This window comes from Bufo gargarizans, chromosome 9 (genome assembly GCF_014858855.1).
Source record: "Bufo gargarizans isolate SCDJY-AF-19 chromosome 9, ASM1485885v1, whole genome shotgun sequence".
Taxonomy (NCBI): Eukaryota; Metazoa; Chordata; class Amphibia; order Anura; family Bufonidae; genus Bufo; species Bufo gargarizans.
In genome coordinates, this window is record NC_058088.1 from 185,272,034 (window position 1) to 185,300,022 (window position 27,989).

The 27,989-nt window shown below is 50.4% G+C and overlaps 1 protein-coding gene across 1 annotated transcript; it reads right to left on the reverse strand.

Moving 5' to 3' along the window:
• Positions 1-1,517: 1,517 nt before the first annotated feature.
• On the reverse strand, positions 1,518-27,987 carry LOC122946343 (negative elongation factor B-like). The gene is made up of 13 exons (XM_044305903.1): positions 27,709-27,987; positions 26,902-27,065; positions 19,924-20,023; positions 19,621-19,851; positions 19,129-19,314; positions 17,931-18,043; positions 17,743-17,845; positions 15,292-15,387; positions 14,829-14,971; positions 13,843-13,949; positions 13,244-13,385; positions 2,707-2,815; positions 1,518-2,483 (listed from the first exon to the last, which is right to left on the reverse strand). Exons 1-13 carry the CDS (start codon positions 27,808-27,810, stop codon positions 2,343-2,345), a joined length of 1,737 nt encoding a protein of 578 aa, XP_044161838.1. The 5' UTR covers positions 27,811-27,987; the 3' UTR covers positions 1,518-2,342.
• Between the last annotated feature and the right edge of the window lie 2 nt (positions 27,988-27,989).

Sequence of the window (27,989 nt, forward strand, 5' to 3'; positions counted from 1 at the left end):
CGCGATTCTTCGATAACCCGAGCCCGAACTTTAGACGCCGAACTCAAAACACAAGTTCGCTCAACACTACACATAACGCATAGTGTGGCGATGTGAAATGCTGCTCTCCTTTCTGATCGTCAGCTGTGAAATGACTATTGGACTCTGAGCGACATGAGCAGCGCTGCTCTTCTGGCACAGTTCTCTCTATGAGACCCCAGGATGTCTACACTGAATGAGACTGAACATTCAGCAGTGTCCGTGCCGCTACATTCTGATGAGCTGTGGGGGTCCTGCACAGGGGACCCCCAACAATCATACACTGATGACCTATCCTAAGGCTGCAAAAAATGTCAGGGTACAGCTACATGGCGACGTGTCACGCAACGCAAAAGTAATAGCTAAAATTCATACAATGTCTTTCAATGGTGTTGCCCGGCTGTGACATAACAGTCACAAAAATAATCAGTCTTAGATGTTTTTTTCTTTTGCGTTGTCGTCGTAGCATGTCACATGGTGACACCACTGAAATATTACACGCGACTTTGTTACACGACATGTGTCGCTATACCCTTAAATGGCATCTGTCAGCAGTTTTGTGCCAATGACACTGGCTGACCTGTTACCTTCAGCTGCCAAGTGCACATGTATCTGTGTTGGTCCCATGTTCATATGTGCCCGCATTGCTGAGAAAAATTATGTTTTAATATATGCAAATGAGCCTCCAGGAGCAACGGGGGCGTTACCATTACACCTAGAGGCTCTGCTCTCTCTGCATCTGCTGTGCCCTCTGCACTTTGACAGATCCAGACCATATAAACATGATCACACTTGGCTCTGACTTGTCCTAAAGTCAAAGTGCAGAGGACGCAGCAGTTGCAGAGAGAGCAGAGCCTCTAGGTGTAATGACAACGCCCCTGTTGCTCCTAGAGGCTCATTTGCATATATTAAGAAGGGACCAACACAGACGTCTTCAGTTGCCAAACGCACCTGTAACAGGTCGGCCAGTGTCATAGGAACAAAACTGCTGACAGATGCCATTTAAGGGGCTATTCCAATCTTAGGCATGTAGGATATAACCACAAGATATGACGCAGCTGGTAGGTGAAGGCCCTAATATCTGCTCTGCCCTTTCTGTAATACCTATAAATGTCAATGGAGCCTGTTCATGCGTCATAAATGCCTAAGGGAAACTGCGACTGCACGACCTGATCCGCCTGAGCTCCTGTAGTCATGGAGAACCAGTCTGTCCATTACATAGTGGAGGATGGAGCTGCACAGCTGTATGTTCAATCCCTATACCAGGGATCAGCAACCTCCGCAACTCCAGCTGTTCAGAAACTACAACTCCCAGAATGCTTCATTCACTTCTGTGGGGGTAAGAACAGCTGAGCACGCTGGGAGTTGTAGTTTCACAGCAGCTGGAGTGCCAAAGGTTGCTGATCCCTGCCCTATACCATCCCTTTAAGAGGTCCTCACTGTGTAAACCCAGTCTTACTAACTGCCCTGGAAAAAGCAATGTGACAGCTGGAAAAATGTATAATAAAAAACCCCACAAATGTTTATTTCCATTTGGTAAAAATAAAAAATAAATCTATTTCAACACAAGGCAAGAGTCTGGTGTGTGTGTGGCGGCCATCTTGCCAGTTACACAGCAGTGGCTACGGCTACATGGCGACTCTTTTCATGTGACTTCATTTGCTCTTATGCGAATTTTATGATCTGAGTCGCGCGCAATTTTGCTTAGATGGTTAACAAAAAAAAAAACGCAGCAAAACAGTTGCGATCACGCATGACTTGCATTGAAGTCTGTGCGGGCAATGTCACATGCCACAACGTGATCCCAATCACTACCGGCAATGTCACGGTGCATCGTGTTTTGCGTGCCCACCATCGTCATGTAACCCTAGCCTAATACTATCATCAGCAGATACACAGAACATTCACATAAACTTGAAGCATATGGGGAGCATTTAAGGAAACGCTCCACCCAAAGAGGTCAGGTGCGCGTTGCATAAGGCCGGGGTCACACGTCACTCATTAGCTGCAGCTTTGCCATGGCGGATTTTTGCGCGGCAAAGCTGCAGCGTTGTACAGCACTAGCAATATGGATGTGAATCTCTGAATTCTCATCCGCACAAAAAACGCAAGGAAGAGGTGCGGCCGGCCTTGTGGATTTCACCCTTTGCCATGGAGAAGGTGAACTCCGATGATATTACCGCTGTCGTACACGGGGTTTTTGCTGCGGAAATGCAACACAATCCACAACAGATTTTTTTGTCACTTCTGAACCCAGCCTAAATGTCCGGCTTATATCACAGTATGTGGGCACCTTTATACACCACTCCTGGCACCATGAGAGATTAAACCACCGGCGGTGTGGGCATGTTGTGCAGGGACAAGTCCATGGCGGCAGGCTCCGGTTCTGCGGCCGGGGGGCTGGCCTTCTTCTGCTGCAGCTTATCGCTCAGCTGGTTGTAGAGCTCCTTTACTGGCTCGCCACTCTGTAAGGTAAGGAGCGGGCATGAATGCAACCATTTGGAAACACTGCACCGCAGGGGCGAATTCACACGTGGCGGATTTGATGCAGACGTTGCTGCAGCTGTCCCGTTCGTCTGAATAAAGGAACGGCCCCATTCAGATGAACGGAACGGATTTTCTGTTGCAAAAACTTCGGCGACATCTGCCGAGTGTGAATTCACATAGCAACCCCAAACGCCCACTTACCGTTTTGGTAGGTTCCAAGGCTTTCTGTAAAGACTCCAGTTTGGAAGGTGCCACTTTGTGGTGGAGGTGAAGCAGCAGGCGGAGGACATGTCTGTGGATATTTTCTTTTCTGCAGACAGTAAAGATTTTTTTCTTTATATGGCCTCAAATAATAATTAAGGTAAACGTCTAACCAAAAAAAGTAAATCTGAATCGTAGTTATATTTGATTCTGAGTGACATATGGCTGTCATTAGGGATCGACCGATTATCGGTTTTACCGATATTATCGGCCGATATTGAGGATTTTGACTGTTATCGGCATTTATTTTGCCGATATACCGATAACGTACTGGGAACACAGATCGCGCTGCTGTCAGCTCTCTCCGTGTCCCCTCAGCAGCACAGGGGAGAAGGAAGCAGTTTCTCCCTCCCCCTGTGCTGCTGCAGCCAATGGGAGGACAGGGGACAAGAGAAGGGGAGGGGCTGTGGCCACTGCGCCACCAATGAAGAGAAATCTCTCATTCGTTCAAATTGAACAGGAGGCGGGAGATGCAGAATGACATAGCCGGCTCCCGACCTCTATGAGCTGTAGCTGCGATCCTCGGTTAACCCCTCAGGTGCCGCGGATCGCAGCTACCGCTCATAGGAGGTCAGGAGCCGGCTATGTCATTCTGCAGCTCCTGCCTCCTGTATATGAATAAATTTGAGATTTAACTTCATTGGTGGCGCAGTGCGCCCCCCCCCCCCCAAGCCCCCCAGTATATTACTCATTGGTGGCACAGTGCGCCCCCCACCCCCGCATTAAAAACAAGCGCCCCCCCCCCCCCCCCCGTATTAATCATTGGTGGTGTAGCGGATCCCCTCTCCCCTGCTCCTCCGTTCGGAGCCCCAGCAGTGTAATCCTGGGGCTCCGATCGGTTACCATGGCAGCCAGGACGCTATTGAAGCCCTGGCTGCCATGGTAAGCTCCATGCTGCTGTGTGCACAAAGCACAGAGCAGCAGGGACAGCGTGAGCTCCTATTCACCCTGATAGAGATCTATCAGGGTGAATAGGACAAGGGTTCTAGTCCCTAAGGGGGCTAAAAGTTAGAAAAACTAAAATAAAAGTAAAAAAAAATAAACTAAAACACCAAAATATTAAGTATAAATGAAAAAAAGATTTACAAAAAAAAATAAAAATAATACACATTAACAACAAACATAAATTTTCAGCAGATTTGTGTAGGAATTTTTTTATTTATTTTTTTAAATGAAAATTCCCAGAATATCGATATAAATTATCAGCTATCGGCCTGAAAGTTCACCAATTATCGGTATCGGCCCTAAAAAATCAATATCGGTCGATCCCTAGCTGTCATTACAGCTTTTACAAGATCTGTAACTTTTTGTGTGAGATCCAGCATTAAAGGTGTTATCCCATCTTAGACAATGGGGGCATATCACTAGGATATGCCCCCATTGTCTGATAGGTGCGGGTCCCACCTCTGGGACCCGCACCTACAAGGAGAACGGAGCCAGGGAAAGTTGTGGCTGGAGGACCCCGGGTTTCCCTGGGTCCGTCCACCACCAGGCGCAGCTCCCCACCTCTCCCATGGAAGTGAATGGGAGCACACCGCGCATGCGCGGCCACCGCTCCCATTCATTTCTATGGGGCCGCCGGTAATAGCCGAGCCAGCGCTAGTCTATTTTCGGCGGCTCCATAGAAATGAATGGAGGGCGGCTGAGCATGCGCCCTGCTCAACTTTCTCTGCTCCATTCTCCTTGGAGGTGCGGGTCCCAGAGGTAGGACCCGCACCTATCAGACAATGGGTGCATATCCTAGCGCTATGCCCCCATTGTCTAAGATGGGATAACCCCTTTAAAAAGGAGATTTTTGTATAACTTACCAGTTAAATCTCTTTCTCGCTCTTCCTTGGGGGACACAGACCTTGGGTATAGCTCAGCTCCCTAGGAGGCGTGACACTAAGTAAAACTGTTAAGCCCCTCCTCCATCAGCTATACCCTCAGCCTGGAGATAGAGGCTACCAGTTGCGTGTCCAAGTAGTGAAAGGATAACAACCAATAACGGAAACAACCAGCCAGCAACCCAACGGGGCGCCAGACCATAACCCTGTAACCAAACACAGAAGGGTGGGTGCTGTGTCCCCCAAGGAAGAGCGAGAAAGAGATTTAACTGGTAAGTTATACAAAAATCTCCTTTTCTCGCCCATTTTCCTTGGGGGACACAGACCTTGGGACGTTCAAGAGCAGTCCAAGAAGGGAGGGACCACAAACCCAAGGCGGAACACCACCAGAGCATCAGGAAACCGCTGCCTGCAAAACCAGGCGGCCCAACGCAGCATCCGCTGATGCATGCGTATGCACCCTATAGAACTTTGTGAAAGTGTGCAGAGAGGACCAAGTGGCTGCTTTGCACAACTGTTCAGCCGAGGCCCGATGCCTCTGCGCCCAGGAAGCTCCGACTGCTCTGGTGGAATGAGCAGTGACGCCAAAAGGCGGAGGTCTGCCCTTGGCTCGATAAGCCTCAGACACCGCCAGTTTAATGAAACGGGCAATAGCCACCTTGGAGACCGCCAACCCTTTGCGCGAACCCTCCGGAACCACAAACAGGGAGTCCGTGCGCCGAAAGGACCCGGTGACCTCCAAGTAAATCCTCAACGCCCTGACCACATCCAGACGGTGCAGTTCCCGTTCTCTGGGGTGGGAAGGAGAGGGACAGAGCGACGGAAGGACGATGTCCTCATTGATGTGAAAGGCGGAGACCACCTTTGGCAGGAAAGTCGGGACAGGCCGAAGCACAACCTTATCCTGGTGGAAGATCAGGAAAGGTTCGGAGCAAGAAAGAGCCGCTAACTCCGACACCCGTCGGAGAGACGTGACGGCCACAAGAAAGAGGACCTTGCAGGACAGAAGGCGAAGGGAGACCTCCCGTAAAGGCTCGAAGGGGGCTGATTGGAGCGCCGAGAGCACCACATTCAGGTCCCAGGAAGGAACTGGAGGGCGGTACGGCGGAACAGAGTGAGCCACCCCTTGTAAAAAGGTCTTAATTGGCCCTAGAGGGGCCAGGGGACGCTGGAGAAGAATAGACAGCGCCGAAATCTGACCCTTCAGAGAACTGAGGCACAGCCCCAGGTCCAGACCCGACTGGAGGAAGGACAGGATTGTGGGAAGAGAAAACCGGAGAGGTGGGATGCTCCGGGACTCACAGAACCCCAGATAGGACCTCCAAACCCGATAGTAGATCCTAGAGGATACGGGCTTACGAGCCCGGATCATGGTGCGGACTACGTCCGCGGAGAAACCCCGTCGCGTTAAGACGGCGGTCTCAATAGCCACGCCGTCAAACGTAGCGAGCCTAAATGCTCGTGGAAGATCGGTCCCTGAGAGAGAAGGTCTTCCCTGGAGGGCAGTGGCCACGGTGCGTCTGCCAACAGCAACATTAGGTCGGCGTACCAAGACCGGCGGGGCCAATCCGGGGCGATTAGAATCGCGGGGACGCCCTCTGCCGCGATCCTCCGAAGAACCCGTGGCAGGAGGGGAAAAGGAGGAAAGACGTACAGAAGGGAGAATTCGCGCCACGGAAGGACGAGCGCGTTGGCGCCGTATGCCTTCGGGTCCCGTGCCCTGGCCAGGTATAGGGGGACCTTGTGGTTGAATTTGGAGGCCATGAGGTCCACGTCGGGGCGACCCCAGCGAAGACAAAGGGCTTCGAACACCTCTGGGTGCAGGGACCATTCTCCCGGGTCGATGGTGGACCGGCTGAGGAAATCCGCCGCCCAGTTGTCCACCCCAGGGATGTAAATCGCAGATAAGGCCGGCACGTGCGTCTCCGCCCAGAGGAGAATGAGGGTCACCTCTTGCATCGCTGCGAGTGCCTCCCTGATGGTTTATGTATGCCACAGCCGTGGCATTGTCCGATTGGATCCGAACAGGGTGGCCCTCAGCAGATGGGTCCAGTGTCTGAGGGACAGAAGAATCGCCCTCAGTTCCAGAATATTGATTGGAAGTCTGGACTCCGATAGAGACTAAACGCCCTGGACGGACCGGGGAGGGAAAACCCCCCCCCACCCCCGTAAGCTGGCATCTGTGGTAATCACCAGCCAGTTCAGTGGAAGGAAGGACTTCCCCCTTAGAGGGATATGCAACCACCAGCCGAGGGAAGCTCGAGCCAGGGGAGGCAGAAGAAAGGTCTTGTCCAGACTCCTCAGTGATTTGTCCCAGACCGACAGAATTGCCCTCTGAAAGGTGCGGGATCGGAATTGTGCGAACGGCACCGCTTCGAAACAGGCAACCATCTTTCCCAACAACCGCATGCTGGATCTGAGGGAAGGGCGGTGATGACGGAGGAGACTGCGAACCGACCCGCGAAGGGCCAGACGCTTGTCCGACGGAAGGCGGACCTCCGCCAACTCTGTATCCAGGAGCATCCCCAGGAAGATCAGCCGTCTGGAGGGGGTAAGGGAAGATTTGGGGTGGTTGATAATCCAACCGAACCGCGTCAGGGTCTCCAGAGTGAGTTCCACACTGCGGGATGTCTGAGAGAAGGAGGGTGCCTTGACCAGGATGTCGTCCAAGTATGGGAGAAGAAAAACACTTCTTGAACGTAGAAGGGCCAGGACAGGGGCCAGGACCTTGGTGAACACTCGAGGAGCAGTCGCCAGACCAAAGGGAAGGGCGACGAATTGGAAGTGATCGTCCCCCACCGCAAAGCGCAGGAAGCGGTGATGACATGGAGCAACCGGAACGTGGAGGTATGCATCCTGAATGTCGATTGAGGCCATGAAATCCCCTCTTTCCAGGGAGGCCACTGCGGACCTGAGAGACTCCATCCGGAATCTCTGCAGTCGGAGAAAACGGTTCAGGCGTTTTAGGTCCAAGATCGGACGCACTGAGCCTTCCTTCTTGGGAACCACAAAGAGGTTCGAGTAGAACCCCCTGAACCTTTCCGTCGGAGGCACGGGGGCGACGACACCCTTGTCCATTAGAGAGCGAATGGCCGCGAAGAAGGCGGCCACTCGTACGGGATCTCGCGGAGGACGGGATCGGAAGAAACGGTCTGGCGGAATGGACGCAAATTCGATTTTGTATCCGCAAGATACAATCTCGAGCGCCCATGCGTCTGAGATGTGGGCCCGCCATACGTTCCTGAATAGGAGAAGGAGGCCCCCCACCCGGGTGGGTGGGGGCGCACCTTCAGGCAGAGGGCTGCTGGCCTGTGGGAGCCCGTGCAGGCTGGGACTTGCGCCAGGTAGGTTGCGTCCGAAAAAACGGCTTCTTGCGTCTATCCTGGGCTGGGCCAGAGGAAGAAGAACTGGCCGCGGGTCTAGACCCGGTGGGCTTGCGAAAGGACCGAAAACGGGACGAACCAGCGCGACCACGGGGGGCGCCCATTGGCCTGGACTGGGGGAGGTGAGTACTCTTCCCACCCGTGGCCTCTGATATAAGTTCGTCCAGACGGGTTCCGAACAGGCGGGAACCCGTGAATGGTAGGCCGGCCAAAGAGCGTTTGGAAGCGGCGTCCGCCGCCCAAACCTTCAGCCAGAGTTCCCTCCTGACAGAAACTGCCAGGGCAGAGGAACGGGCAATGAGGGCACCCGCATCAAGGGAGGCCTCACAGACGAATTTTCCGGCCTGAACAATTAGTTGGGCTAAGGAACGGAGGTCCTGAACAGGGACGTCCGACCCTAACTCCCGTTCCAGTTGCAAACCCCATTCAGAGACCGCTTTGCCAACCCAGGCGGAGGCAAAGACCGGTCTAAGGGCCGAACCAGAGGCAGTAAATATGGCCTTGGAGAGGGATTCCGTACGACGGTCCTCAACAGACTGGAGGGAAGATCCGTCCTGTACAGGAATAGTAGTGCTTTTGGACAGGCGAGCCACGGGAGGATCAACCTTAGGCGGGGATGTCCACGTGGTCACAGAATCCGCTGGAAAGGGATAACAAATGTCCAGCTTTTTGGGTGTAATAAAGCGGACGTTAGGCCGAGTCCAAGCCTTGGATACCACAGCGTGTATGGGAAAAACCTTGGAGGCCTGTTTGGGGCGGAGAAAGGACACGCCGGCCTGTTCAGAGCTGGGGGGGTCATCGTGTAGCTGAAAGGTATCACGGATGCTAGTGACAAGATGCCCCACCGCGGACGCCAATTTGGACGGAAGCTCTGAGTCCATGTCCACGTCCGAATCCGCCAGTTCTCCCTCAGAAAGCGTATCCCTTTGAGAGGATAGACTTGACTGAGCTCGCACGCATTGCGGAGAGAGCGAAGCATCTGGAGAAGATGTGCGCTCAACCCTTGAACGTTTCTGAGTATGCCGGGCCCTGGAAGATTCGCTGGGAGGCAGGGAACCAGTGGGGGCGGCAGAAACGGTAGTCCCAGCGGGTGCGACAGGGATTGTGGCAGCCTGCGGGAGAGGCGGTCTATCCACGAGACGGCCCACTACGTGTGTAAGGCTTTCCACCGCCTGAGACAGAGACCTAGCCCAGTCAGGGGGTTCAGAGGCACCGGGGGGCGCAGCGGGAAGCGGGCCCTGCACCGGGGCCTGACATGCAAGGCAATGCGGCTCAGATTGCCCACGCGGAAAAAGTTCCTTACAGGCGGTACAGGCATGGTACCAGGGTTTGGGGGCACCTGTGGGATCTGACATGCTGAAGTGTGGTTGTACTCTAATATAGAGACCACAAAGGGTTATAGCAGCTATGACCAGGAGGGTTAGGAGAGGGTTAACTGTCCTACCAGTGCCTCAGAAGAACGTCAGGAGATGGCCCAGATCAGCAGCAGCAGAGAAGCAGTGAACAGCAGTGAGCAGCAGAGAGCGCCCACAGAAGCCGAGCGATGTACACAGGAGGTTAGAGTCCCCCACCGTGTCCCAGCTTCCTGTCAGGAGTGAGGAAGCGCGGGAAACCTCAGCAGAAAGCGCGGGGAACAAGCTCCGCCCCCTCCAGCGCTTGAAATGTCTCCTGTGAAGGAGAACGTAGCTCCGCCCCCAAAATGACGCGCGGAAGCCCCGCCCCCTGCCGGGACCGCTAAGCCCCGCCCCCCGTTCTCGGCGGGAAGGGGGAGAGAGAGAAGAGAAAAATGGAGTCAGCCCCGAAGCGTGGGGGGGAAAAGCGTGGGGGTGCTGAGGATGCTGCTGTGCTGCATTGTCCTGCAGATGAGCGCTCAGAATGAGCGACCACGGGTGCCCCCCTTACCCAGAGGGGTAGATGCTGCAGATAGGGACGGGGTATGGGCTGGAATAGCCATCTCACCGTGCGACGTCTTCACCCTCAGTCCTTTCCAGCAGGGTCGCCCCTTCAGCCACTGGCACCGCAGTGGCAGGAAGCTGGAAGAGGGGCTTGGCGTGCGGGCGACCCCCTAGCTGGCGGGATGTAGGGGAGCCATTGCTGCCCAGATCCTCCTATTGCTTCTGTGGGGGAGGCAGCAGTGCAGATAAGTTGGCACTGGCGCAGCTCAACCCCGGGAGAGCAGAGAGGTCAAATGCGTCTCTGGTATCCCTAGGAAAAAATAAAATAACAAAATTAGAAGAAAAAGTAAAAATAACAAGGAGAAAACAGCCCTGCAGTAGCAGGGAGTGTCTTGCCTCCTTGGACACTAAGCTAAAACTGGTAGCCTCTATCTCCAGGCTGAGGGTATAGCTGATGGAGGAGGGGCTTAACAGTTTTACTTAGTGTCACGCCTCCTAGGGAGCTGAGCTATACCCAAGGTCTGTGTCCCCCAAGGAAAATGGGCGAGAAATATGTTTTTAGAAAATCCTGATTTATAATGCAACCAGAGGGGTGGCCTGGCAGCTGCTTCATGTGGGTTGTTTTGGGTATTGTAGCTCATCTCCATTAAAGTGAATGGGGCTTAGCTACAAAGCCACACACAACCCTTGGCTGTAAAACCGGTCATGTGACCAAAGATCGCTGTGTAGCAGAGCAGCCACTAAACTGAATGGGGTCGTAGCGCGATGTATAAGTTGCTGCCCTGGAACCGCTAGAGATCTTTGGTTGCATAGTGATGACAGCCAAGATCTCCGTGTATCCCCAGCCCTAGGCTTGCATGCAGATCTGCAAAATACGGATGTGTCCATTTTTATTTTATTTTTCCTTCGGGTTCATTGACTTTAGTGGGCCCATGGTCTGCATTTTGCGCCCAAGTATGGGACATGTTTTAATATTTTTGCAGAATGGATCTGTATGTATGTTCCACAAAACGGTAGAACATGTCCTACATTTGGCCGCAAAATGCAGACCACGGACCCACTAAAGTCAATAGGTAAATAATTGTGGATGCAACATGGATGTCATCCGTATTTTGAGGATCTGTGATTTGCGGACCGCAAAATACTAAAGGTGGTGGGCATGAGGCCTTCCGCACATATTACAGCATATACAGGTTTTACTAAGAGAATGTGGATTAGCAGATCCCATGGATTTGTAAGCGGATGCTGTTCGACCCGACAGTCCTACAGGGTTTGCATCAGATCGCTCCTGCTCGCTATAAAATCATTGCAAACAGGTCCTAGTCTATTTCTTGTGACATACACATATGAGCGCGTGTTCTCTGTGAACATCACGCGTCCCCCGCTGCCTCCATTGGGCACTGAGAACGTAAATTATTCATGTCACTACTCTCTATGCTGCTCCTGGACAGACAGTCTTCTGTGCTTGCAGACAAGGATCCATCCAGAAGCAGAACAGACGGTGGAGACATGAATAAATCACGTCACCACCGCCATGTTGCGCCCCCATGGACGCAGCGGAGGGCGAGTGATGTTTACACAGCACACAGATTCAGTCCCGGAGGCCGCCTCATGTGCCACGGAGGTAAGGTAGTGTTTGACATACAGATGTCAGCAACCTCCGGCACTCCATCTATTCAGAAACTACAACTCCCAGAATGCTTATGGGAGTTAAAAGAACAGCCAAACATGTTTGCATGCTGGGAGTTGTAGTGCTGAAGGTTGTTGATCCCTGGATTAGGACCTATCTGCAATGATTTTTATAAACTGACCGTCCCATTAAAGGAGTGTCATTATGTAATAAACAAGGGAATTGCTAGCTATGCAATTCTCTAGAAGAATCCAAACCCTAGCCTCCATAGCAGTCTGCGTTCCGCCATCTGTCCTCACAGGAGACAAGGATCCCTTATACAGAGCAGGCTGACCTTCACCGACATACCAGCCTGGCCGGAATTTATCAGACCTCTGGGCAAACATTTACTCTGCTCGGACTACAGAGAAAACATTTCCATCCAGAAGGAAAGAGACGTCATGTGGTGTTTACCCTGTTAAGTACACGGGAAGAATTATTGACATTTTCAGATCTCAGAAGATTCGGAGCATAACACGTACATCTCAGTGTGCGACTACTGGGGCATCAGGACTTAGGATTTTCTCCTTAAAGCAGACATGTCACTTCTCCGGAGGGGTCTGTTTTACTAAATACTTGTATTCCCCATGAAATAGTTCCAGAGCATCTTTTTGTAGAACTCTGTATTGCGTCAGTCTTCTGTTATTCCCCCTGGAAATGAATGGATAAATCCGTGCACCAATCCAAATGGTGGTGACGGTGCCAGACTGTAGACAGGACACGCTCCAATGTCCAGTTGCTAACTAAGGCTACTTTCACACTGGCGTTTTGGTTTCCATTCGTGAGATCCGTTCAGGGCTCTCACAGGCGGTCCAAAACGGATCAGTTTTGCCCTAATGCATTCTGAATGGAAAAGGATCCGCTCAGAAGGCATCAGTTTGGCTCCGATCAGTCTCCATTCCCCTTGCAGCGTTTTTCTGTCCGCTTGATGAAACTGAGCCAAACGGATCCGTCATGACACACAATGTAAGTTTATGAGGACGGATCCGTTTTCACTGACAATAGAAAACGGATCCGTCTCCCATTGACTTTCAATGGTGTTCAAGACGGATCCGTTTTGGCTGTGTTAAAGATAATACAAACGGATCCGTTCTGAACGGATGCATATGTGCAGATCCATGACGGATCCGCACCAAGCGCGAGTGTGAAAGCAGCCTTATGCCTACACTTCTGGGAGGAAGTTCTAAGAAAAGATGCTGCAGAATAGTAATTTCATGGGGAATTTAGTATTTACTAGAACAGCTTTGTCGGCGACAGGTCCTCTTTACGGCCCAGCACTGATTAATCCTCCTTGGGATGTGAATGGTATAGAATTCCTGTCACTATGGACTGTCCCAATAGTTTGACAACTGCTGGGTCCAAATGTTATAAGGAGTTGGGGAAAAAGGGGTTAGTTTTAAGGGGAAATTCAGCCAAAAGGATCTTCCTATCTGTCCTAGACACATGTGAGAACTTCAAAATGGTGTAGTCTGAACTTGGCCGCCAGCGATTTCCAGAGCTCAAACCCTTTGGCCACAGCCCAGAGACTGATCTTCTCACACACAGGTATGACAGGTCAGAGGTTCATTTTGACTGGACTTCCTCCTTAGAAAAGCATCACATGAAGCTTGTAGGATGGGGATGACCTGTTGGATCTGATAATCGGGCAGATCACCAGTCGCACAGCATAGTACTTGCGAAATCGCCGATATAAGAGGGGCTTACTTGGTGAGAGCCATCAGAAAGAAGCTGTCAAAGATGTGGGTGCAAAATTCTTCGGAACCAAACTCCTCAGACAGGAGCGTCAGGTTACTGGTGAAGAGGTGCAGGAAGATGTCGGTGAACGCCGTGTCGTTGTAGGTCACTTCTGCAGACAGAAAGTTGTCAGTTGTCAGTGGAGGGAGGTTATACTGATAATCATTTGGAAGCTCTCGGTATATCACTACAGAGATGCCCATGATGTGGCCGGGGTAAGCGGACGTGACGTCATATCCCCATACCCTTGGTTTCTCAAATGATACATAAATGCATAATAGCCGCACTTAAATAGGTCCAGAGATGGCAGATTCCACACGGCAAATCTGCAGCAATTTACAGCACAATTCTGAGTTTCGAAATCCCATCCACAGAAATTTACAGCACAGGAAAAACAAGCAAGCTGTAGATTTGCAAATCAGGAGAAAGGGATGAGATCCACAGCAAAATCTGCATGTATTACATTTTTCTGTGGATCTCATCCCTTTACACAGAAGGGACCAGGGCAGAAACAAACTTCAGCCACATCTGGACCCAGTCTTCATGTCTAAGGACAAAGCTGCACTTACTGACGGCGGGCAGCAGGCGGAGCAGCGAGTTCTTATTCCTCTGCTTTGTGATGTGCAACAGGTAGTAGAGTCCAATCTCACAGGCAATTCTGTTCTCCTGCAGAAACCTGCCAGAGGGGTGGAAATCACAATTTTTTTTACCAAAATATATCTAATGAGAATACAAAAACTTGGGAACATCTCACTGTCTAATTTTAAATGAATTGTATTCAAGATGGCAAAGTTATAGCTAATACATGGGTTGTTCCTGACTTGATTCACCCTCCATATGCTATGGCAGTCGTATCCAGCTGAAAGATCATCTACTGCAGCCAACAGGGCATTAGCTTCAAAATCGTGTGCCTATTGGTTCTGGCCACTTAGAGCAGCTGCAGGGTGTAAACCGACACGTCCGTTTTTGTAAAAGTGGAAATTGCGCACCAATGGACTTTAAGGGATGTCTGGCCTTGAAGCTGACAGTCCCTCTTGTCCTAACCTGTGCCCCTGACTATAAAAAATAAAAAACCCTCAGCAGACTCACCTTCCCGTGGTCCAACCGCTGCTCCATTCCTACAGACCAAGAAGCAGCTGGGTCCCATGACCGCTCCGGGAAATCAAACGCCTCGGCGGTCACATCGGCTTGGATGTTACATCACAGCTGTGAGGAACCTGTGGCCGCTGAGGCCGGTGATTGGCCACAGCAGTCGCAGGGGTGGGACCTCGAGCAGCTTTTTATGCTCAGAGGAACAGGTCTGGATGGTAGGGGGTTGTTGAATCCAAGGCCAGATAACCCCTTAAATTGTCTTTTTCTTTCTCTTTTCAGATATTAAAAGGAATACTCCAGGTAAAACAGATACATTGAATTATACTTTTGTTCACAGCACGAGGGGTGGAGCCTGACACAGATGTTCAAATAATACCAGAGAGAGACTTCCGGTGTCATGCTCCCCGTAAAGCGCTGCACTACAGCAGACAGTAATGCGACATTAACCCCGCACCCTACTCACTTAGTAAAGACATCCGGCAGGGTATTGGGGTACATGACGGGCACTTTCTCTTCTGTCGGTAACTTGTGTTCTACATTATATGTGTAGTCATCAACCACCAAGGACATCAGGAGAGGCAAGAACTTGGTGATCAGCTCCGTATCCTGGAAAGAGAAATAACGAACCGTAAGTCGCAGAAGTAAGTGGCTCCTGTGGGAGGAGGACGACTAGGACCGAGTGCCGTGACATCAACTCAGGGGATAATCGTAGTCTTTATGGGAGACATGAAGAAAATTACGTCAAGGGAAGCTCCACTTCTGGACGACGACTTGCCCACCACATACTGGACAATATATTACAATTAGAAAAAAAAAAAACGTCTTTTCTTGTTCCTTTTCGTTAGATGGAGGAGGAACAGAAAAGTAGTATTGATGGATGTCTCCCCTCCTTCATGCCGTACAGAGGCCCCCATACTCCAACTTACCAGCTTGGGCTCCTTAAACACCTGGCTGTCTATCATGTCCCAGGCTCCGTGCCCCAGGGAAAGCATTCTGAGAAGCAGATGCAATTCATGGTTGTCCTGCAAGGCAGAACCATTGTAGAAATTCTTACACAAGTCTCAGGGGCCAAAAAACACAACAACAATCAACTGGCGCTCGTCTACAGGGCCTTTTACAGAGGCCAATACTGCCTACAGTGGTTTGTATATTGTAGGCAGTACATCTAGTATGAACGTTCTATCCCGATCAACCCTCCACCCCCCAAATGTGCACAACTCAATGTCCATGTTCATTATATGAAAGGAGCAAAAAACAAACAGATGTGTCTGGCGGCAACTCCCACGGCGACATCTGCTGGCCGTATATAGTTACTGCACAACACAACAGTGCCTGATATTGCAGTGCAGAGTGGGGTCCTCTTACTTCAGCAAGTGGCATTTATCATGTAGAGAAAGTTATTACAAGGCACTTACTAATGTAATGTGATTGCTCATATTTAGAGATGAGCGAACTTCTGTTTTAAGTTCGGCGTCTAAAGTTCGGGGTCGGGTTAGCGGAGAATCCCGATATGGATCCGGATATGGATTCCGACTTCCGTTGTGGTCCGTGGTAGCGGAATCAATAATCGGCCATTATTGATTCTGCTACCACGGACCACAACGGAAGTCGGAATCCATATCCGGATCCATATCGGGATTCTCCGCTAACCGGAACCCGAACTTTAGACGCCGAACTTAAAACAGAAGTTCGCTCATCTCTACTCATATTGTCTCCTTTGCTGGCTGGATTCATTTTTCCATCACATTATACACGGCTCGTTTCCATGACTCCGACCACCCTGCAATCCAGCATCGGTGGCCGTGCTTGCACACTATATAAAAAAAAAAAAAAAGCACTGGCTTCTCTGGTGGCCAGGAACATGGGAAAGCACATAGGCCGGCGCTTTTTCCTATAGTGTGCAAGCACGGCCACAGATGCTGGATTGAAGGGTGGTCGTAACCATGGGAATGAGAAGTGTATAATGTGATGGAAAAGGAAGCAATATGGACAGTAACAATACATTAGCAAGTGCCTAGTAATAACTCTCTCTACATGATATATGCCATTTGCTGAAGGGAGACAAACCCTTTAAAAATGGGACTGGGCCTCAGGAAGTTACAATACCAGGCACAGCCACTGCAAAACGTGCGGCACTGAGCGGTTAAACAATGAAAGGGAGACCGCACTCGCTGGAGAAGTGTAGCCCCTTCAATATCAAAGTCTCAGAAACCCCCTTTAATTACTGCTTTTCCATGAAAGGGAATCCCCATGTATACAGGAGTGAGATTATATATAAAAATATCACTGAGGGTAACTTCCTAAAACTTAACTTTGAATCAGTTTACCATAAAATACATCCAATAAATCAGGTCCGTAAAGGACCAATATAGCCGTAGTACAGCAAGTAAATCGGCGAGCTGTCACACAAGGACGGCTAGCGCAAACGTAACAGCACGTCAGAGAAACCTATGCCTGCCCTATGCTTACCCTGGAAAAATCTGCTCAGCCCAGAGATACGCCTTGATGGTAGGAGTACTCTGTCCACGTGCCTCGGCTAAGGCTACTTTCACACTGGCGTTTTGGCTTTCCGTTTGTGAGATCCGTTCAGGGCTCTCACAAGCGGTCCAAAACGGATCAGTTTTGCCCTTAATGCATTCTGAATGGATAAGGATCCGCTCAGAAGGCATCAGTTTGCCTCCGTTCAGTGTCCATTCCGCTCTGGAGGCCGCCTGCAGCGTTTTGGTGTCTGCCTGACGATGCAGAGGCAAACTGATCCGTCCTGACACACAATGTAAGTCAATGGGGACGGATCCGTTTTCACTGACACAATAGAAAACTGATCTGTTCCTCATTGACTTTCAATGGTGTTCATGACGGATCCGTTTTGGGTATGTTACAGATAATACAAACGTATCCGTTCTGAACGGACGCATGCGGTTGTATTATCTGAACAGAAGCGTTTGTGCAGATCCATGACGGATCCGCACCAAACGCGAGTGTGAAAGTAGCCTAAACTGTCCTTATGTAGCCCTATAGCTTATCGGATACAATATACACAATCTCCTATCGCCAAGCCGTCCTCCGATTTACTTGCGGTACTACAGCTATATTGGTCCTTTAGGGACCTGATTTATTGGATGTATTTTATGATAAACTGATTCAAAGTAAAGTTTTAGGAAGTTGCCCTCAGTGATATTTCTGTTATAGCCACTGTCTGAGATATTTTCAGTGATATATATATTATATATTGTGACCCAGCAGCAGCGCCATCTAGTGCCTGGGCTGGGTTTGGTATTACAACAAACAATAATAATGCAGCCCCTTTTTTTTTTATCTAATCCCCAACAGCTACTTTAAGCAACCGATAAGGGGAGCAATGTAGGTATGTTACTCACCCTGGGGAGGGATTCTTGGCCGATCAGCTCCTGCAGGTTCCGGATGGTGCTCAAAGCTAAAGTGTTGATGGCGAACGGGTCACACAAGATCATGGATAAATCTCTGTCATATCCAGAAGAGAAATCATTAACATATAGGGAGACTAGTCACAGGAGCTGACAGTCTATTAACACTATGGTGTCCTCACCCCAGAACCTGTTCTTGACCCTTCTTCACTCCATCGAGAAATCCCTGTAACTCTCGAGCTCTCTTTGCGTCCACAAACTTCTCTCGGATGCAGGCGTCCAGGCACCAGGTGAACTGCACGGCGACAAAAGGGAAGACATTAGGGACTGCTTCTACGGAAAGCTAAGGCTCCTTTCTTTTAGCCCATGTGCACCAGTCTCTGACTGGTGATCAGAATCTTTCTCAGCTAAGCACACACACCCTGACTTCCTGGTGATGACATCACTCAATGTGAGAAAGCAGAGCTTCAGTATAAAGCATGCAGGATGGACACTGGGACTATTGTATTTTTTTAATCATTCTGTCTTTGCTGTAATGGAAATGATCTCTGCGGGAGCTCACTTGCTGCTGAGCTTGTTTTAATACACAGCTGGAAACAGAACCGCAGTGTAAAGCATGGGGAATAGAGACGCATATTTCCGCAATGAATCTGCAGTCATTGGTCGTGGCGGACAACAAATGCCAGGAATTCAGCTTTAGCTTTCGGCACTCCCAACTGTAGAGCACCAGTCAGGGGTCAGAATTCCCATTGTGTGATAACCAGTGCTTCCGATTATCGGAAGAGCTCGCCAGCAAGGTTGATTACCATCTAGTACAGTGTTCACCAACCAGTGTGTTGTCTGGGCATGCTGGGAGTTGTAGTTTTGTAACAGCCGGGGGGCCACTGATCTTGATCATCGAATTAGTAAGAAATGAATAGTGAGCTGCATTTAAGATCCATTACCTCTATAAAGGCTTCCTAAAGGGGTTGTCCAAGATTGGGGGTCTTTCCCCGACGTCTCAAGACCTGTGGGGGAAAGCTTTCTTACCCGCTAACTGCCGCTGGGTTCTGCCGACGCCCTCCGATTCCTGCTCCTAAACACCTGGTTTCATGCGTCTGCTGCAGCCAATGACCGGCGGCCGTGGTGTGTCATGTTACTGGGTCAAGTGAAACCCATTAACTGGATGTTTAGGAGTGGGGGGGACTAGGACATGGCTGCGGGGGCCAAAGGAGTGAGAACCTAGTAGCTGGGAGAAGACAAGTATGCTTCCCTGCACAGGTCACGCAATGGAGGGGGGGGCAGGCCATAAGGCTCCCGACCAGGTACAACCCCTTGCAAAGTACCCTTACATTAAAAATAAATTATGGACCCGAGAAAGGACGTGAAGATCTCCGGTACCTTGTGGCAGGGGTCGACTGTGCAGATCTCACTGACGTCCAGGTCATGTAAGGACATAAGAAGCTCCGCCCGCAGCGTGCAGTAGTGAACGTTTCGGGTCCTCAAGAAGAGAGTGCGCAGGAACTGCAGGACCATGTCATACAGCTTCACGTTCTTCCCGATCATCTGAGTCAGTTTATGAACCACCTAACGGGAGGTAAGAAGAGAGAACGTTAAGGGGGAAATCCGCTGAAAATGTGGAGATGTGTGGATGGGAATGAAAAAGCTCCTTCCGTCTATACTGAATATGTGAAAACCGGGTTTCAATGTCTTTCTTCTGTTCTGAAATATGATCATTGGAAGAGTCAGGCCCAAGGCCTGAGGGTGCACTGCTGCTGTGGCGATTTAAATCAATGCAAGATCTCCCTGACAACACTGCCTCTGACATCTCGCAGTAGTGCAGCCTCAAGCTTTGGGTCTATACGAGGAGAGCGTGCAGACTTGGGCGCTTACCTCCCCCTGTCGTCTGGTCTTTGGGGACTGGCTGAAGAAGTTGTGCAGGACGGAGAGGTCGCTGCTGAGCAGTACGTTCTCCTTCTCCTGGATGTACTGCTTGAGCAGAGGAGAGACCTCGTCCCCGAACAGAGCCTGGTTATCCTGCCAGATCTGCCGCTTCACCTCCACGGAGCAGGCTTTATACAGATCCTTGTCGGCCATCACCAGCTTCAGCTTCTTCTCGGGCACCTGACGAAGGGATCGGGTGAGTAGAAGTTATCGGACCATGTGCAAAAAGCACTCACAATGCAGTGACCTCACCTTGGGCAAGTGCTTCATGACACACATGACCACCGGCTGGATGGACGGCATCTTCACCAGGGGGAAAGACTTCTCTAAGAGCTCTTCTAACTTGGTGTATCTGCCAGGAAAAAAAATATATATAAAAAAAACCCACTGACTTTAAAGGGGTTGTGCAAGCATGACTGGACCTGTAAAGATGACTTCCCTGCTTCCACGTTCCTCCTCCTCCCGGCCTGCTAGGCTAGGCTCCTTCGATGTCGCCATCCCGTTTGACATTGTTGCAGCCGAGACCGTATCCCCTTGTATCATGTGACAATTTGTCATTATGTAAACGGTTCCGGTTTCTGCCACGTCGTGATTGGCTGCGGTGACGTCAAACAGGATGGTGACACCGAGGAAGCCTAGCGGAGCACCGCAGGTCGGGAAGAGAAGGAGCGGGGAGCCAGGGCTGGGAAGCAGGTAAGTCATCTTCCCATTACAGGTCCAGCCAAGTGTGAGGGGGTTCACCAAAAACTGCGCCATTCATTCACAACCCCTTTAAGGGTATGTAGGTGTATTGCCATGGAAAAATTTCATGCCTGACCCTTGGGTTTGCGCCAGGGATCCACACGGCCTCAGGGACCCAGATTGTCAATGTGGAATCCTACTAATTACCTCCACAGTGGTTTTTATTTTCTACAGTGGAAATTCGCAGAAACCGGACTCACACGTGCGGGAACCAGACTGCTGTCGGGTTTAACGCAGAATCCACAAAGCAATCTGTGTAAAACCCAACATTCATAGCCCAAATCTATAGCTCTCCAGCTGTGACAAAGCTACAACTCCCATCATGCTCCGACAGCCGGTAGCTAGTAGGGCAAGATGGGAGTTGTAGCTTCGCAACAGCTCGAAAGTCACAGGTTGCAAATCACTAATGTAGGTCCAACCTGCAGCCTTCAAGCTGTTGAGAAACTACAACTCCCATCATGACCTGACAGCCTGGCAAACCGTGGACTGGAGATAACTCCCATCTCGGTTGTTTAACCTCTAAGATGCCACGGAACTGCCAGCCGGATCCGGAAATCTGTATGCAAACGCATATCATTTGTTTCCGGATGCGTCTGACAAATGCATTGCAATACCAGATGCGTCTTTCCGGTGTCATCCGGAAAAATGGGTCAGGTATTTATCTCTTTCACGGATTTAAAGGTCTGCGCATGCGCAGACCGGGAAACCAGATCCATTTTCTGGTACCAGATCCAGGATTAATACATTTCAAATGGAAATTAATGCCGTTCCGGCAATCCAGCAAGTGTTCCGGCATGCCTCTGTATTTTCTCCGGCCAAATACCGTAAAAGGGACTGAATTGAAGACATCTTGATGCATCCTGAACAGATTGCTCTCCATTCAGAATGCATTAGGATAGAACTGAAGCGTTTTTTTCCGGTATTGAGCCCCTAGGATGGAACTCAATACCGGAAAACTTTAACGCTAGTGTGAAAGATGATAGTTACACTTACCGGTAATTAGGCACTAAGCAGGAGGATTAACAGTAGACAAAAACTTTTGGGAGGGACCACAGCGGTCAAAACGTTACGCCCGAAAGAAAGGCTCCTATTAGAGATAACATCCAGTCTGTAGTGTTTGAAAAAAGTACTTGGACTGGACCAGGTGGCAGCCTGGCATATGTGGGCCAGGGAACCGAGGCACCTTCTGCCCAGGAGGTAGAAATTGCTCTAGTCGAATGGCCTTTTAACTCCAGGGGAGGAGTAGCCCCCTTCTCTCTGTATGCCCTGGCAATAGGTCATCTTAATCCAGCGGGAAAGATGACCTCTCTTTCTTCCTGCATACTGGACTAGTAGGCGACTTGATTTTCTTATGTCCTTAGTGGCTTCTAGGCAAGTCAAGACGCATCTCCTGACGTCTAGACTGTGGTACTGAACCTCCTTGTCGGACCTGGCCTGTGGACAGAAGCTAGGTCATAAAATTTCCTGCTGTCATCCAGAATATTTAGATATGGTGGACGGCAAGATAAGGCCTGGATCTCTCCCACCCTCCTGGCCGAGGTGATCGCCATTAAAAAGGTCTTTAGGGAGAGTAACCTAAGAGGGATCTCACTTAGAGGCTCAAAAGGAAGGATCCATAAGTACAGAAAGTACTAGATTAAGGTCCCAGGGAGGCCCCATGGATCTAACTGCTGGGTTTAATCTATGGGCACCTTTAAAGAAACATCTGATTAAAGCTTCATAAGCTAATTTAACTTCCAGGAAAGCATTGAGGGCCGCTACCTGGACCTTCAGAGTCCTGACCCTTAATCTGTCTTCGAGGCCTCTTTATAGGAAAACAAGAATTATCTTGACAGCGGGATTCCCGGCATCTTTTGTGAATCGGACAGGCTTCCTACTATTTAGTAGGGTGTTAATAACCGCGTCTTACTGTCCTTTGGCCCTTAAGATGGAACGTTCAACATCCACGCTGTCAGATTCAACGGTCGCACATACGGATGTTGGGCCGGGCCCTAAAGAAGAAGATCCGGAATCTGGGGGAGAAACCAGAACTTCCCGCTCGAGAGGCTTAGCAAAAGGGGGAACCATGTTCGTTTGGGCCAATATGGGGCTATCAGGATTATCCGGCATTTTTCCTCCATTATTTTTGTCAAGACTCTGGGAATCAGGGATATTGGGGGAAATGCATATAGCAGGCCCTCCGGCCAAGGACCCGAGAACGCATCTACTCTTAGTGGTCTGTCCTCGTAAGATAGGGAGTAGAAACGCTTCACCTGTGTTTATTCTGGAGGCAAAAGAGGTCCCGAACTGGGATTCCACATCTGTCGCATATTGACTGAAATATCGTCCACTCTCCTGATTTTAGAGGTTTTCTACTCAAAAAAATTCTCAAAATCTCCAATCTCCCAGAGCGTTTTCTTTTCCCTTCAGATGTACGGCTGAAATTGAGTTTATGTGATTTTGGGCCCCGGAGAATAACTGGAATGCTGTCGGGCAAAGTTTTCTGCTTTTTGTGCCGCCCTGTTGGTTTATATAGGCAACAGTCGTTCTGTTGTCGGACAAAATCTTGACATCTCTGTGATGGATGGCTCGGCGAAAGGCTTTTAAGGCTAGGGATACTGCTAGAAGTTCCTTCGAGTCTGAGGATGTAATTCTGGACTCCAAACTCCCTGGACTAGCTGATCTCTGCTGTGAGACCCCCAACCTGACCCGCTTGCATCTGTTATCACAACTGGGTCTGAGGATCTCCACTGAACTCCTTGGTTTAGATTTTCCCTTCGTAGCCACCACTGTAGAGGAAGAGGCACCCTCTTGTCTAGGGATAAGCAACTTTTGTTCCAGGTGGAAAGGAGAAAAGCCTGTAATATTCTGCTGCAGAACTGCGCCCACCTGACTGCTGCGATGGCTGAGGTCATTAAGCCCAGGACTACCACAATTTCTCTGAAGGACACCCTTGGGTGGGACCGGAAAACCAAGATTTTTGCTATTATATTTTGGATCTTCTGTTCCGGGAGAGAGGCCTTAATAAGGCGGGAATCCAGAAGTATCCCCAGGAAGATATTCTTCTTGGTGGAGATCAAGTCCGACTACTCCAGATTTAATTTCCAGCCTAGGGACTGAAGGACGTCTCTGACTACCTGGAATCTTCTGAGGAGAATCTCTGACGGATGAGCCGTAATCAGGAAATCATCTAGGATCTCTTGCTGATGTAAGAACCCCGAAACTTCTGCCATGATCTTTGTAAAAACTCGGGGAGCAGATGAAAGACTGAAAGGGAGGACTTGAAACTGTAGACGGGTCAGGCGATCTTCCAGGTAAATCGCAGGTATTTCTGATGATCGCTGTGAATGGGAACGTGATAATAGGCATCCGCCAAATCTAGAGTTATCATGAAAAAGTCCGGAAATAACAGACCGATTGTGGATTTGACTGTTTCCATTTTGAATTGTTTGTATTTGACATGTTTGTTGAGATCTCTCAGGTTTATAATGGCCCTGTAAGAGGTGTTTGGTGAATAGAACCGCTTCCATTTCTGATCCGGTGGTACCGGAACGGCTTGTTTTAACAGTAGGGTCTGAATCTGGGATTCTAGAAGTAATTGCTTTTCTTCTTTTCTGTTTAATAAGAACCTTTCTGGAGGAAGAGGGGGGGGGGGGGGGATTAGAATTATATTCTGTAACAGTAACGTATCAGATCTAAAACCCAGGGGATTTTGAAACCCCTTCCCAAGCTAAAAGGATTTTTTTTAGTCTTCCCCCTAGCGGTTCTCTGTTGTCATTAATTTGGCTGCTTGGTGGATTTGACAGGGTTAAATAGGAAACCCCTACCTCTGCCTCTTGAGGGCTGCCAGGAACCCGAGTTCTCTTTCTTTTTTTGGTCAGGCCTGCCCTTTCTTTGGGTACGAAAGGAGCGGCGATGCTGAAGAAAATCTGGTTTCTGAAGGGAAGCCCTTCTTTCTATCAGATGCCTTGTCTAAGATGTCATCTAATACTGAACCAAAAAGCCTGTCCCCCCTCACAGGGAATACTACACAGCTTGCTTTTTTTAAGTGTTGTCCCCAGACCAGGACCTTAGCCAAATGGACCTTCTGGCTGAGTTCGACAGGGCCGCTGATCTGGCGGAAAGCTTGACCAAGTCAGCAGAGGCATCTGATAAGAAACTAGTAGCTTGCTTCAACACTGGTAGGAAGGTCAGGATATCCTCTCCAGGAGTACCTGCAAGTTAGGCTACATGCACACGACTGTATGTGTTTTGCGGTCCGCAAAAAAACAAACAAAAAAAAAAAACGAATTACATCCATATGCCATCCGTTTTTGTTTTTTTGCGGATCAATTGTAGCAATGCCTAAAACGGAACAAGAAAAGGACATGTTCTATTTTTTTTTTCAGGGCTACGGAACGGTTATACGGATGTGGATAGCACATGGTGTGCTGTCCGCATTTTTTGCGGACCCATTGAAATGAATGGGTCCGCATCCTATCCGCAAAAAAAAAAAAAAAAGGAAAAAGGAACGGACACGGAAACAAAATACGTTTGTGTGCATGTAGCCTAAGTGTTCCTCTAACTGAGCTAGCCATAAAGACAGGGTCCTGGCAGTGTAGGTAGCAGCAATACTGGGCCTTAACATGGAGGTACATGTTTCCCAAGACTTCTTCAGAATAGACTCACAGTTTTTATCCATAGAGTCCCGTAAGAGGCCTACATCCTCAAAGGGAAGGGAGGACTTCTTAGATATTCTGGCTAATGGGGCGTCTACCCCGGGAGTTTTATCCCAATGGGTCAAATTCCCTTCACTAAAAGGTTATTTCCGTTTGAATACCCTAGAGACTCCTGATCTTCTCTCGGGTTCCTTCCAATTTCTTTATATTGTCATGGACTGGTAATACACGTCTTTTCTTATCCCCCAGACCTTTAAACATCTGCTCCTGAATTGACTGGGGCTCTTAACTGCTCAATGTTCACGGTAGCCCTGATATTTTTTTTAGGAGCGAATCGGTGTCTTCAATAGAACACAGGTGTCCACCCGATTTATCATATGAAGAAACCGAGTCGGAATCGGAGGAGACTTCTCCTTCATCAAAGTCAAAATCAACATCCAGAGGTGCGTCAGGAATAGATCTGGAGGTAGCGGGTCTGTGAGGAATCACCGCCATTTAAGCCTCAATGGCGGAGCTGACTTCCTCTATAATGATAGATTTCAGGCTGTCCACTAAAGAGGGGGTCTCTTCAGCCATAATCTTATCTGTACATCTCTGGCAAAGGGGTTTCCTTATGTGGCCAGCAGGCAGTTTTATTTTTTACAGACGGCACATTTTTTCTTTAGTGAAGGTTCCCCGCTTTTGCTGGCTCTGCCCTGCGATAAAAACCCCTTCAGGAAGAGCTTTGGAGTGATTGAGTGGGAACCTTCACCATGAAACCCCAATGGTGTACAAGAGAAACTTTGCAAAAAAAGACGCATCTCTAAGGAGGAGGCTTACCGGGCTTAGGGCCTTGAGGTCTGCAGACATGTCAGAAGGCAGGGACATGGCTGCTCCAACACACCGATACTTCCACGCTGATGAGGAACGCCATTCTTTGTCCAGCCGGCATTTTCAGTAGTACTTCCGGGTCACGTGGCACAGTGCGCACGCCGACGCGCATATGACCTATTCTAGCGAGACTCTGGCCCAGAGTCTCGTAATGCAGGCTTTCTCCCTTAGCTGCCCCGCATGGAGGCGCGGTATTGCCCGGGGCAGGACTTATGCCTAGACGCCAGAAGGGCCTGTATCTTGCCCCGGACCCCGGCGCCCTGCTACAGCCCTCCTGACTATTTAGCCAGGGGAAGAGATGGACCTAGGAAAAAAAAATATAAAAATGCTGCGCGACATCTTCCAAAGCGTTGTTTCCTGTCCCTGGGAGGCGGGTATCCTCCTGCTTAGTGCCGTTGGGGAGGCGTATGGATAAGTACCCTGGCTTATACAGCAACATTAATGGAAAATTTCAAAAGTTATGACTCTTGGAGAGCAAAGAAAAAAAATTTTTTTTTAAAAATTGCTGCATCCCTAAGGAGTTAAAGGGGAACTCTAGTGTTGGTTACTTCTCTCAAGTTGCTACAAATTCTACGCAGCCCTATAATAGTTATATCTGTCTCTAGGAAAGTTGGGTACCAACCAATATGGCTGCTTTTACAACCCACACAGGTGAATTCCGAGCAGACCACCGGCACTGACCACATACATGGCTTATTCTGTGCTTGCAGCCTCAATTGACAAGTGTTGCACCCAGCTTTCCCAAGTGCAGATATAACTAGTGGGGTGTCCATTACAGCTCCCATAGGGGTGATCACCCAGATGTCTTAGGCTCCTATAGAGCAGACCTGGCAGGGATACATCCCTCACACTGGAAAGCAGAGTGATTATCGTGTAGGGGTGTCATGGCTGCCAAGCTGGTTGTCAGAACCCTTCAAGCTGGTGGGTATAACAGAGGGTGGGTGAGCAGCGGCGAGGAGACAGGGGCCACAGCACCACAGACCTGTCCCCGTGTTTTCCTTCTGCTGCGATGGCCGACACTTTCTCCAGCAGCTTCTCCCTTAGTTCATCGAACACAGTCTGGTGGAACTCGAGCCGGGGGATGCTGTGAAGATCCAGAAACGGCAGCGCTGACTGCAGTGACGGCAACAGGACGCCATTTTCTGTCTGGAAATAAAGTGAAAGAGGTATCGGACCAGAGGGTGACAGGGGCATCAGCGGGAGGGCAGCCGGGTGACAGGGGCATCAGCGGGAGGGCAGCCGGGTGACAGGGGCATCAGCGGGAGGGCAGCCGGGTGACAGGGGCATCAGCGGGAGGGCAGCCGGGTGACAGGGGCATCAGCGGGAGGGCAGCCGGGTGACAGGGGCATCAGCGGGAGGGCAGCCGGGTGACAGGGGCATCAGCGGGAGGGCAGCCGGGTGACAGGGGCATCAGCGGGAGGGCAGCCGGGTGACAGGGGCATCAGCGGGAGGGCAGCCGGGTGACAGGGGCATCAGCGGGAGGGCAGCCGGGTGACAGGGGCATCAGCGGGAGGGCAGCCGGGTGACAGGGGCATCAGCGGGAGGGCAGCCGGGTGACAGGGGCATCAGCGGGAGGGCAGCCGGGTGACAGGGGCATCAGCGGGAGGGCAGCCGGGTGACAGGGGCATCAGCGGGAGGGCAGCCGGGTGACAGGGGCATCAGCGGGAGGGCAGCCGGGTGACAGGGGCATCAGCGGGAGGGCAGCCGGGTGACAGGGGCATCAGCGGGAGGGCAGCCGGGTGACAGGGGCATCAGCGGGAGGGCAGCCGGGTGACAGGAGGGACAATACCTGGAACTGCTCTATGGCTTTCAGGGGTTCGGTGCAGTTGGTCAGTGTTTCCTTCAGATCTTCCCCGTTGGCGACCCCGAGCTCCTGCAGCCCCGCGAACATCCTGAGCGCCGCTCTTCCCTCCACACTCCGGGCTACAGGCTTGTCCAGGTTGGGGCCCTGCTCCTACTGGCCCTTAGGGCGTCCCACAAACCTCCAGTATCCAGGGTAACCCCGGTCCTGGGCTCTGCAATCAAAAATAGTACACTTCCGCCTCAGGCGCAGCGATCACGACGTCACTT

Excerpts from the sequence above, each read along its gene's own strand:
- LOC122946343 (XM_044305903.1), bottom strand. The coding sequence starts at position 27,810 with ATGTTCGCGGGGCTGCAGGAGCTCGGGGTCGCCAACGGGGAAGATCTG. Across the intron at positions 27,066-27,708 it reads AAGCCATAGAGCAGTTCCAG|ACAGAAAATGGCGTCCTGTT; the intron begins GTATTGTCCCTC and ends CTTTATTTCCAG. Across the intron at positions 19,315-19,620 it reads AGACCAGACGACAGGGGGAG|GTGGTTCATAAACTGACTCA; the intron begins GTAAGCGCCCAA and ends ACCTCCCGTTAG.